This window comes from Vanellus vanellus, assembly GCF_965231255.1.
Source record: "Vanellus vanellus genome assembly, chromosome: 1".
Lineage (NCBI taxonomy): Eukaryota > Metazoa > Chordata > Aves > Charadriiformes > Charadriidae > Vanellus > Vanellus vanellus.
The window spans coordinates 156,128,571-156,141,354 of record NC_138905.1 but is presented as its reverse complement, the minus strand read 5'-3'; the positions used below and the strand labels follow the sequence as shown (position 1 = coordinate 156,141,354).

The window sequence follows — 12,784 nt, the reverse complement described above, 5'->3', positions numbered from 1 at the left end:
TATCTTGTATGTAGATAGTGAACCACATAAAGCCTATTTAAACACCGAGTTCTCTGTACTCTGTTGCATTTTGCCTAAAAATCTTTGAAGGAGAGTGTAATTTCCATGAAAATCAGACAACCGGTATTTTTAACCTATTTTTGGAGTTCAAGGCTGATACAAACTTCGTATACAGAATATCCAGTACATGTTTCTGTGGTTCAGTGAAGGGCAACTTACTGGGCTCTTCGCATTTGCTTCCACATAATGACAAAATCAAGAAAACCCACACTGCACTGAGAAAGATTATGGAGAAATGTGATTTAACGACTATTACAGACATGCTCAAATTGCCAATAAAATACGTCTAAACAAAATATTCAGATACAATGTAATATGTTTATTTGTATTAAATTCCAATTTGTAAAGGTCCCTTTTTAAACAAAACAAGAACAAAAAACCCAACACAATTCAGAGGGCTTATCTCATTTACCATAGTTTCCCCCACTCTTCACTTACCATAACACAAAGCAGCAACTTATATTATTAGTGCTCATATAGTGCACTTATATGAATTTTGATTTGTGTATTAAGCTTTAAATACAATGTATTTTCCGTGAGCATAGCCCGAAGAGTACACAACATTACATTTCCAAAGCATATGTTTAAAAAAAGGACAATAAATGTATACCCAAGACAGTCAAACTCAAATGTTTTGACTTGGCAAATTCTATAACAAGTAACAGCAATTTTAAACCGCGTACAAAGCAGAACAGTGCCAACATGCCTCCGGTCTGTGAGCTATGGTAAAATATCAAGCGTACATATAAAGGAGAGAAGCCAAAGAAACCCACCACAAATTCAGAGCCAACCTGAGGCACACCTGACCACCGCGACCGAACAAAGGCAGCCCACTCCCCTACTCTATAATGCAAAAGAGCCAGACAACAACGAAAAGCACTTCTACGCTACGAAAGTGAAACGGTAACTTCTTCCAATTTTGTCTCTGCGTTTTCAAACAACTTGTTCAAAAAATTTAAAGAGGAACACCTAATTATACCAAACATACAAACTATAAAGTCAGAGAAGCTCCAGAAGATTGCCACTTTCAACCTTGCATAGTGAGAGCTGGCGTTGATATTGCTACCATAGCTTCAGCAGAAGATACGGAAAAGAAAAATCTTTACTTCTAAGTGATGCACATATGTAACATTTTCTTCACAAAATTCAGTTAAACATTGTTTTAGCAAAAGGGAAAACAGCTCTAAAAAGGGAAAGATAGTGTTCACAAGCTTAGAAATAAAAAAAAATACAAAACCAGAACATTCCATAATAAAAAAAGAGAAAATAATGAACATTCCATTGTAACAGCACCTATTTTATCACTAAATAAGCCCCATACATGCAACTAACTACAACTACTGTATAAGGTTGTCAAATTAAAGGTTTACTTTCCGTATAAACAAAGTGTAAAAATAGCAATAAGTTGCAATCTTCAAATTTAATGCTATGTGAGGATTCTGTCCCCCCAGCTTCATTTGGTAGCAATTTCAATATGCGTTTAATATAAAGGTCGTTCATCTAGGAACCGTGATACAAATACATTGTGCCTAGGACAGTATTTTCATAGCTCTGTTCAGCTTTGACAGAATTGGAATGCTCAACCACACTACTAAGTTCGGGGATGCTTTCAGCAGTATCCCCAAAACCATGATAGTGTCCATAGTGCAAAGTATCTCCAGGGTCTTCCACCCACGAGGGCCGGTTAGAGACACAGCTACTCGGGCTCCCGTTCAGGTGTAGAGAACCACACATATTGGTGGAATTATTCATGGCTTTTTCTGGGTCCTCGGTGCCATTACTGGTATGAATTCGATGCCTACTGGGAGAAGTTATTCCAGGAATTATTCCGTTAGCTGTTAATGATAAACACTCCTCACGCCTGGCATCCATCCCAGTGAGCTGTTGGGCGGCGGCGAAATCCAAATGTCCATTGATGGCACATCCATTTGTCAGTGCATTCAATATGGAGCTACTGCTATTCATATCTGCATTAAGAAATACACCTGTCACCAACAATTAAGAATAAATCGAAACACATCAAAATGTCTCCACTATACTCCACTTGTTTAAAAAATGTTTCCGTACACAGCTTTGAAAATAAATCTACCCTTTCTTTATTTATAACAGTATAGGCAGTTCAATGTAATGACAGCTGACCAGTAAGCTTGTAGCATGGATTCTCACGTTGAAAATGCAACTATCTATCTACATTTAATGTGTAGGTATGCCTATATTAATCTTGCAAAGACAAGGTGAACTTCTCAGAATTTTTTCATTTAACTGCATGAAATAAGTGTAGCAGACAACATTCTGGGCAGTGTTTTGAAAGGTGGAACAAAAAGCATCTTTCCACCTTAACTGCAATGCCTTCTTGGGATGAAAGATTACGTCCATGCAAGAAATGAGTCTCTGTGAGAGGGCGAAGGGTTGTGTTGTTTTTTTTTTTTTATTTTTCAGCTGTGATTTATCTGTGGCTCCTTTTTTTCTTTTTGGTGCTAACTCTCACAGTACAGCATACACTGAAATAGGTCAAATAAAGAAATGTTATGTTGGGGTGCTAATATAAAATGTTTGAAAGTTCCTTGATTCAGAAAGTACTTCAATTTATCTAGCAGCTTGCTAAACAACATACTAGGCAGGTTTGTATTTAACGGTAAGTTTATAATAACATCCGTACAATCCACATGCAATATGCCATACAACAGCAACAGCAGAGTGCACAGAAGACTAAAAAAGATTAGTAGGAGGAAACAAAATTCTAAAAATGTGCACGCAAAAACCGCTTACAACTGTTTTAAAGCAATTTCTCCTTTGAATTTAGTAATTAGTACAATATTTTTTATTTCCATAAACAGATTTTATCAGTATGTCGGAAATGTATATTTTTGCAGTGGTACTCAAAGTACTAGCACAAGAAATGGGTGATATATTCTGCCTTAAAAATACCTACTGGTAAAGGGTATCTAAAATTTACATCTATATTGGTAAAGATGAGCAAGGCAAACATAGAAACTACAGACCTAGACAGTGACATTTAAAGATTTTACATTCCGTTATTATCCTTGGATACACGCACATATGTTTATGTATACCTGAATGCATAAACCTATGTGCAAAACAGGATCGCATTTACTGTGTACTTCCAATTCAAGCCAGTAAGTCTGTTGGAAACTTCCCACATTTGTAAAACACTGGGTTCCTGTTTAAGTGATGAATACCACTGTTTGACAAGGAAGAATCTCAAGATTTGGTTCTCTATCAGCTCTTCACATGGATACTATTTGAAATACGGATTACAATGCTGATACTTCACATACAGCAACACATAATGCCAAGAAATGTGTTTGATTTGTAACTCACTGTATGTACTAACTGGAGTTTCCTGTTTAGTCCTTACAAGAGTTAAAGTAACCACATCAGCTGAACTCACTAACCACAAATTCTTATTGAAAGTGGAAAAAAATTCCCAAACCCATCAAGACATCAAAGCTAATATTTCAGTGATGAAAACGCACAGAAAGGATTTCATATAGTGTTTATTAACGGAAAAGTGCAAAATTTTAACTGTTTAAAAATAAATCCTTATAGGCTGGCTTTGCCAAATCAAAGTTAATAAAAGTGGCACTACTGTTCATTAATATGCAAAAGTAGGTAATGAATACTTCTAGTGATAATTATAGACTGTTATTATTTGTTAAAAATTAGCACCTGCAGTAGTAGAGTACATTTATGAAAGACAATATTTTTTCCATAAATAAGAACACTTAGTAATTATCACTGGAATATATCATAGTCTACTTTTAAAGTACTGATTATTATATATGTGCATATATATTTATTCCTAATATATTAAAATATCTATTAATTATCATTCCCTTTGGTGAATCTGATCTGTGGTACAAAGCATAAACATCTTTATCCCAGAACAAATTAAAGTAAGAAATTCATTTCTGAATGTAATAATGCACTATCAATCATAGTAACTCCATGCCTTTACCTACAAAGTGCATGGAAAAAGCTGACCCAAGACAGTTTTCATTGAAAGTCTATACACATCCTGGGGTTACCAAAAGCATCTTGATCAAACAGCCCTTAGAAAACTTAGAGCATTAATATTCACTATTACTAGTAACATTCTGACTGTTTCAGGAAGATCGGTACAAACCACAAAAACTGTTTTCCAAGGTATGTTAGTCTCAAATACTAGTTTAAGACCTGTGATGTCCCGTCTTTTTATTTACATAAAAAATCCCATAGCTGGATCCTGCACTTATATCACGGCGTCTGAACAAATTCTGAACACATGGTACATGTCTAGACTATTCTTTATATTATTTGTTAAACTATTTTGAATATAGTTTAGTTGTAACATACATTACTTTCAAAGTTATATAAGCACTAGGATATGTTTCCCTAGCAAGTCTTATTAGCAATTATATCTATTTAATGGAAATGAAATCAGTAATTTAAATTATTTCTGAATTTCTTTTAACCTGAAATTTTAGCAACTAAAAGCAAGGCACGACGTAATACAAGCCTCAGGTTAAAAGTGAAACAGCCATTATGGATTTCTATCTGAAATAGTAATAAACTACTAATAAACCTTCTCTTTCACCATTACGATATACTGCATGGAACAGCTAATTTTAGATACCTACTAAAACCTCAATATAATGGGTATTACAGCAATACAACAGTTTTCAAGACTAGACAACAATGTGCAAAAATAAAAGACTAAGTTTTATACTTAAAAATAAAATGCATATTGATTCTTGCAACGACAAGGCGTTTGCATTGCAGAAACAGTGTATATTTCAATTTCTTTTGGTCCAACAGAAGTACTCTCCTGTTGTTTGGTGTCTTCGACCATTTGACTGTTGTTGTAGTTAACAGGAAACTGTCCACTCCCACCTGATACAACCGCAAACTCTCTATCAACGTGCATATTGTCAGCATCATCCTCAACTCCTCCATTCATCATCGGTATTAAGCCATCAAAGCTGTAAGCTGATAAAAAAAGGTCACGTTTAGTTATTGGTGAACACTTGAAAACTCAGCCAACAAACAGATGAATACTTTGATTATTAAAGCAAAAGCTTTTTACAAAGAAACATAAATTTTTCACATCTGAAAGCTTCTGACATGTCTGAGATTCCAAATGCAGAATAAGTAAATGCTAAGTACTCGCACATTCATTTTAATCCCTCAAAACGGAGAATTCCCAGTGTACCTATCAGACTTTGCACCTACATATCAATGTACTATATGCATCTATATGTACTAATAGATTGAATGAAGAGCAATTTAAGTTAATCACGCTTTGGCTTTACTGCTAGGGTGCCTGACTGATAAAACGCAGTCTCCACCTCACATTTGCCTCCTAGCAGTCCGGACTGCTTCCTCTTTCACTCCCAAGGGCCAGTTCCCACTAACTCACCCCCCATTCACCACCTCAGACTGTTCCAGGGACCCCCTCAAGAGCTGAACAAGGAGATATGCCTGCTGAGAAAAGCCGGCAAGTGGTCAGATTTTTGTGGGAAATGCTTTAATAAGCAGCTGGGCTCGACTTCACTATCTCTTATACCCACCACCCAAAGCACTGCTCCAGTACAATCTCAGCAGACCCTGCACTGCTCTCACACTGACACTAACACACCTTTCTATGTACACTGCACACACTCCTGAATATTACGTTATAAAGGGCTACTTTAGTAGACTGCAAGTCAGCTCTCATTACCTTGGGCACAACACAAACTACTTGTTTTTAAAGACCATTAACCAATAGCTAAAGCGTTTCAGGGCCAAAGAGATCACACACGGCTTAAAAGAGACCAGGGCCCTGGGATCAGTGGGCTGCAAATCACCCTAAAGCAGGAAAGGAAAAACATTTTTTTTCTAGTTATCTAGAGGAATATGGAAGTGCAGTTTCATGTTGGCCAATTCAAGGGTACACCTAGCAATGCCCCCATCTCCACCTCGCAGAGACCACCTAAAAGCAGCCATGCTGAGGCTGGTGACAATGCTACGGTCAGTCACCAGTTGTGTACAGCACATCAGTAGTGTGTGCAGCACGTACAGCACAGCGCAAAAGCCAACTGGCCAAGGGCCACGAACCAGAGGGGCAAGGTGAGGACTGCCACCAACACAGCTGTGAACAGCTGGCCTGGTGTGCATCATGATCAAATCTGGCCATGCGCACCACCCCTCTATCAACCAGCCCAGGAAGCAGGGGGAAATTTCTGGAATTGATTTCAGGAAAGTGGACATAAAATCCAGCTCTAAGTTCTTAAGTCAAAGTTAAAACCTATTGGGTATATATTCTGAAAGCGGCCACCGAATTATTAAGTTCAGCTTCAGCCTTTGGAACTCATTTTTGCATTACTTTTGAGTGAGTAATTAGTTTGTATCACGGTGTATCATGTACCAGTGTTGCTTAATTTTAGGCTGAAGGGTTTTTTAATACTCTGCACCCATTAGCACATACACGTGTGCATATAAACAAATTACATGTAACCCCCACCCACTGCCCAGTTTAGCTATTCCAGGACAAAGGGTGAAGCACAGCTTAAGTATTTTTCTTCTTCCAACTCTACTGCTTACAGGTTCTTGCAAGGGGCACATACTGTGTCTGGTCACAAGAAGTTTTTTTCAAAGCAGTGATTGTTCTAGTTTGGGGTATGCCTACCAAAACCTGACTCTTCCCTGCAAATACAGGTTACCTGCGCACTCTCTGAACATCTGCAATCTCCTATGCAAATAGTCTTTAAAGGAAAACAGACGCAGTGTAGTTTTGGCAAGGGCAAAACTACCACAAAAAATTGGGCTTGTCTGTAAGGTTAGCTCAGCACAACGATGTACTGATGACTTCTCATTACTCAGATATGTTGTTTACAAAGCGTCTCAAGAACAGTGATTCATTCTCACTTCAATAGACTTTTTACACTGACATGATAGATATTACTGATGCTGAGGGCAGACACGTCAGATTAGAAACTTCAGCTTCTGCAGTTGGGGTGCGTCTCCTAATTACTCTACAAACCTTCAAGCAAACCCAGCAAAGCTTTTGGCTTTGTTTGCAAAGGTCTTAAAATGTCATATGGGTAAACATTTAAAAAAATTGCCTACTCTGATTCTGTAACATCTCTGTAATTGCTTAAGAGATCTCGTTCACTTAAATGTATTGTCTATTTGTCTGCTCAATCTAACTTACCCACTGGACCAACTGTTCATGCTGAAAGGTAATGCAGATACTATTTCATAATGACATACAGAATAAAAATAGCTAGCCCAGTGCCACTCCCACAGACTGTGGGGAAATGCTACCTGTTGACTAGATTGGAGCCATTTTCTGAAACTAACACACATTGCCGATTATGAACATTCAGAAAGAATAGGTCTTCCAAAAAAAAAAAAAAAAAAAAAGACACCTATCTATCTTTGACTTCAAGCAGCACCTCCTGGTAACAGAGCATGAATGCATTGAAAGCATCTTCCCATAGCTGTTATTAGCATGTTTACCACATAAGTCTTCTCATTCTACACAGCCACTTAAGGACACTATTCCTGAAAAGCAGTCTTGCATTTCATTGCGTAGGCACTCTTCTCCATCATGAAATTACTTACAGTTTAGACCAACTACATGAAGTAACATATCCCATTTATGACTGGCTATGCAGTACCCCATTAAGACCTCTGACCCTGGTACAGTTGAAACGGTGTCTGGATGGCAAGTACTAAAGCAAATACTACAGAGTGCCAATATTGATATAATTTACGTTGTCCGTGTCATATTTTGAAACTTAGTTTTAAGATTCAGTTCCCCTCTTGCTATCTGTAATTAAGCCCAGTTTGAGCCCATTTTATTTGGCTCACTGAAAGTCACATCTGTTAGAACAATATAAACTTTAACTGAAGGAAGTGTCTTCAATGAAGACGTACAAAGTCCCCTTCCTGATGCTAGACACAGGAAAGAGAAACGAGGTTTGAGTGCAGAATGCTGCATTCTTTTTAATAAGACTTTAATGGCTAAGCAACAGAAAGGAAGTGGAGGATGTTCTCTACCATGATATTCAAAGTTTTTGTAAGATTTAAAAAAAAGATTTCTTCATATAGCCACCAAAAAATATATCTTTGAGGTTGTACTATCGCATCATTGCTGGCAGAGGAAGCAGCAGTATCCCTGGTACGCAAGGCTGAATAGGAATCTTAAGGACCATTCTAGTCTTACATCCTCCTGTAAGATATCAGTTCCCCTTGGAACATGATCCTGGAAACTTAAGGTATATTAACCTAATGTCACAGACATAATCCCTCTCAATTTGAGAAATCTTTTTGCATTCAATTTCTTTCATCCATGTTATCTAGCAAACAGTTCTTTGAATTGTGAATGAATCCTGAAGTGGAAAATTACCATCAGAACATCTGGGCATGTTTGTAATGCAACATCATTTAGCTCTCCTGAAATAGAAGAAATTGAGGAAGGAGGAGAAGCTAACTTCGGCTCCTGCTCTTCCACATATTATCGTTGGCATCATGTAATTTTAGCACTCTCTGGAAACAGAAATTTCTGAAAACACCAAGATGATGACAGGGAGAACTGGGATCTTGTGGCATGGAATAATTGTATTCATCTGCTTCTTGTGTTAATATGTAATTTAGAGCTGTACATGAGTTTGTCAATAATAGTCAAGATCCACTCTGAAAGGCTTTAAAATGTTTATTTTCCTTTCTCAGCAACAGTATCACCCCGTCCCTTTTACCTCTGGGGTCTCACCTTCCATTCTAGCCTTCTTTACTCCAGCAGACTCCGTATCTTCAAAGGATCTCTTTCGACTTGTCCCACCACTGAATGGATTGGGACCTGCATTCTGATGAACCCCATTTAAGGTGCCATTGCTATAGAAACGATTCAGGTGACAGTTCTGGAGGTTCAAGAGAAACTGGGCACATTCTTGGAAGCCCTGGGTATGTGCAAGGTCTGCTGCTGTCAGGCCACTGGCATTTCTCAAGCTGTACAATACAAAGAAACTGAATTACACTCATTCATCAAGCTAGCTTGCTGCTGCTGCTGCCCTTACTGACTATCTATCTGTTGGTGACGAGAGAAAACATACACTTAGCAAATTTCCATTAAGAAATTAGTTATCAAACTTAGTTTTATAACTAACTTAACTTTTCGCACATATATCTGGCTTCTAAGCAAAATTTGGGAGACAATACACTTTTAAATAAAATCAATATACTATGTGTCTTAAAAAAAAATCTTCCTATTTAAAGTTCTCAAAATTCTTTATTCTAAAATAGTCTGAAGTATCTGCTCTTTACATAAACTTCAGACTAATTTAAGCCTTCAATTTTACCATCTTCTGCAGTTTATTCTGCAATCTACTGCTTTAACTTGAGCAAAAGATCAAATACTCAAAACAAACTTAACATGACTTGACAATTGTCCATGGCATTCTGGCTTCTAAGGTAACAACATCATCACTATTCTGCCTAGCAATAAAATATATACATATACAGAAAAAGATAGATAAAAGATGCTATACTTAGGTATGCTTTGCTTATACTTTTTTTTTCTGGTTTGTTTCTCATTTCAAAGTGTGTGACATCATAAGTGCTGGGACTTGTTTTGTTATTGGAACCAAGACTTTTCCGTGCACTACACAATGGCACTAGATTTTGGATATTCTAATGCATCAAGGAGATTATAAATGAAATCAGGTGGGACATGTAGAGATGTAGAGGTTTAATTTGGAAGACTGCTGTACCACTCGCATTTATACAAACGTACAGTATGTCTTTGCTTAGAAATACAGGCTAACTTCATAAGAAAGTGCATAAAACTGGAGACGAGGGCCACAAATGACAAAACTAGATTGTGAAGCCAAAGATGCCAATAAATCTTTCCTAAGCCTTCCAGATGGATCTAACTAGTCAGAAAATTGAATTTTTGTTTCTTGGCTTCAGTAGTTTAGACAAGTCCATTACTTAAAAATCCAGAAACAGACCAGCCAAGAGAATAAGAATTCAGAAGATTAATAGACTTGATTCTGTTGAAACTCATATGAAGTAGAAAACAACTCACTTCAAATCATGTGAAGAAAACAAAGAACAAAGCCCAGATCTGCTTCCTAGATCATTGCAACTTATTTGCTATAAAAAGGAGACTAAAAAAATCTTTAGAAACTATTACAGCAAGACTAATTCCACAAATGGATACTGGTGGATTGCACAAAATTTGGAAGAGTAAGTCAAAATACTAAAGAATCAGAAAAACCATTAGGCTAGACCATGGTAATTTCATTCCATGCTACAGTATTCGAAGTCACCACTTACTTGGACTACTAGTGAAAACCCAGAGAAAAGCAGCCAAGAGTTGTCTAGAAAGGAAGACTTTAGAAGAATGAAAAACCTAGTCAGTCAAAAGAAATGAAACCTCAAGGTAGAGGCGCAAGTTCTGAATACCTAAAAGATAGCTGCAAAGAGAATAATCCATTCTGTGCATCCAGTGCAGGCAGTATATGAATAGGATTAACATGAACAAAGGATATTTGAAGTCAGGCATTAGGAGAAAGTTTCAGAGTACAAAGGCTGCTGAATCTCATTTTAAGAGCAGATTATCATTTCAGAAATTCTGCAGAATAGTCAGTCCTTTCCCATGCTAAACTAGATGGCCTGCTGAGGTCCCCCTGCTAATCAACATTCAATGCTCTTTTAGCAGTTCTAATTTACTTATGTAGCATACAGACATAACACATTGCAACAACAACTTAAGAAACAGAAATGTCAACATATCCATCTTGGTCAAAAAGAATAGCTCAGTTCTCTGAAATCCATTTTAAATTTGCAATCCCCCAAAGGACAGTAAAGGAAATCTAAGCAAGAGCAAATTAAAGTTATGCAAACATAAAAATGACAAAAACAATATGGTGTTGACTGACCACCTAAGTTAATAAAACTTCAAGGAGCAAGTAATTCTATTACTCAGCAAATATTACTGAACGGTAACTCTGCCTTAAAAAAAATGGACTATGAGACAGACAACAGTTAAGTCATCATTTCCCAAAGGAATGTCAATATAAGTTGCCAGAGGCATTTGGAGATGTATAAACTAAGATGCAAGTGCATAAGGTTACGTGACTGAACTCTGGCAAAGAAAAGTTACAGCTCCCAAAAATTAAATAAATGAACTTTAAGTTAGTGTTTGTCAGATTTTAAAATGTAACGACCTTTGACATTTTTAGATCTGTCCCCTTCCCACCTCTTCCTGAACAGCTTACTCTTAACAGGTAGACAAAGATGTATTAGTTCTACAGGAGTATTTTGGAAGCACTACATAGGTTTTCAAGGGACTCAAGTGCATTGGAGAGAACATTCTTGCTTCTGAGTTTAGAAATGCCTCTTAAAAATCTGAGTCTGAATTTAGCCTATCAATTTCAAGACAACTCCCTGTGTTCTGAAGTTAATAATGAAAAAAAGGAAGAGGAAAAAAAAAGTTCGATCAAATAAAAGATTACAAGATCTAGATAACTCTAGAAATTGGTTGGCCAACTGCTATGAAAGAGAACACAACTGCTAAGTTTGCTCCACTCTGTCTCAGTGGGAACACTAATACGAGTATCTTCTCTATATCCAGTTGTCAACTTCCATTAATTTAATTGAAGCTTGAATATTCTGGGACTTTCAAATTTCAGTTAAACTGGCTTGCATTCCAATATTAATGGGAAGGAGAAAAGGAGAAGTTGACAAAATTGGCAGAAACTCTGGAGTCTTACTTTTTCAAAAACAGCCCAGAAAGAAAAAAGACCTACTTCTTTAGTTGATTTTTCTAGCCTTTTCTAGGAGGAAAAAACCTGTCAGTGGGAACACAAAAGGCAGCAAGAACTAGCTGTACTATACTGGCTCATTATAACAAAATGCAAGTAATCCAAGAAAAAATGGCTAACTCAATTAGCTACATGTACTAAGTAGGAAAGAAAATGCTCTTAACAGGTATCACACAGTTCTACCAGACTGATATAGCTGTAAGCATTTCCAAAATATGTAGAAATACTGCCATCACTGTGAGGATTCTCAGTGCATAACAGAAAAATAAAGTTTTATACAGTCCTTCTGGAAACCCTGAAGTGGAGTTCTTGAATGAGTGGAGTTCTTGAATGAATTAAAAAGCTTGGACATCTACTAGACCATTCCTCAAAAGTGCTGATCTGGACTTGGAGTGGAACAGCAGTAGTTACAAGGAACTGGGCATACACCTGTTACTAAATCTGCAATATATGGTATACCTCAAATGCTGCCAATGTTTGTAAACGAAGCAGCTACCTCAGCTTACTCCATAAGCTAAGCACATAAAAGACATTATTGTAAGCAGACTCTATTATAGGAATGAAAATAGAAATGGTTCACTGCCCCAATGCATGAAAGACTAAGAGGGGTTCAATCTCTTTTGTGTAATCCCTATGTCAGTCCTTGGTTATGAACTGTAATTATATGTAAACTGACTATCAAGCGAAAAGGAGGACTAGTAATAGCCAAATGAATTGTCAGTTAAGTAGACTATGCATGACACGGATTGCATGCTTAAAAAAAATAAATCAACAAGCAGGAAACTCAAAGAGGTAATCACTATAAAATTTTCAACCACTTCAGTTATTAGCAATCTCCTTTGAAAGGTATTTGTCTTCATTTCTCACAGCTGCCTACATAAAGAAAAAGGATTTGACTAGGTAAAGAATATTGT

The 12,784-nt window shown here is 37.0% G+C and overlaps 1 protein-coding gene across 2 annotated transcripts in view; it reads right to left on the bottom strand.

Annotated features, from left to right (window-relative positions):
* Nucleotides 1–364: 364 nt before the first annotated feature.
* Nucleotides 365–12,784, bottom strand: part of ANKRD10 (ankyrin repeat domain 10) — a 38,398-nt gene continuing 25,978 nt past the window's right edge. Inside the window, exons 4-6 of one of the 2 annotated variants that reach the window (XM_082494655.1) lie at nucleotides 8,816–9,051; nucleotides 4,954–5,049; nucleotides 365–2,045 (exon numbers count right to left, since the gene is read on the bottom strand). In XM_082494655.1, the coding sequence (XP_082350781.1) occupies nucleotides 1,561–2,045; nucleotides 4,954–5,049; nucleotides 8,816–9,051 (817 nt within the window). In that variant the 3' untranslated portion in view covers nucleotides 365–1,560. The remainder of the gene's footprint in view (nucleotides 2,046–4,953; nucleotides 5,050–8,815; nucleotides 9,052–12,784) is intronic. The other variant, XM_082494656.1, reaches the window with a different exon arrangement.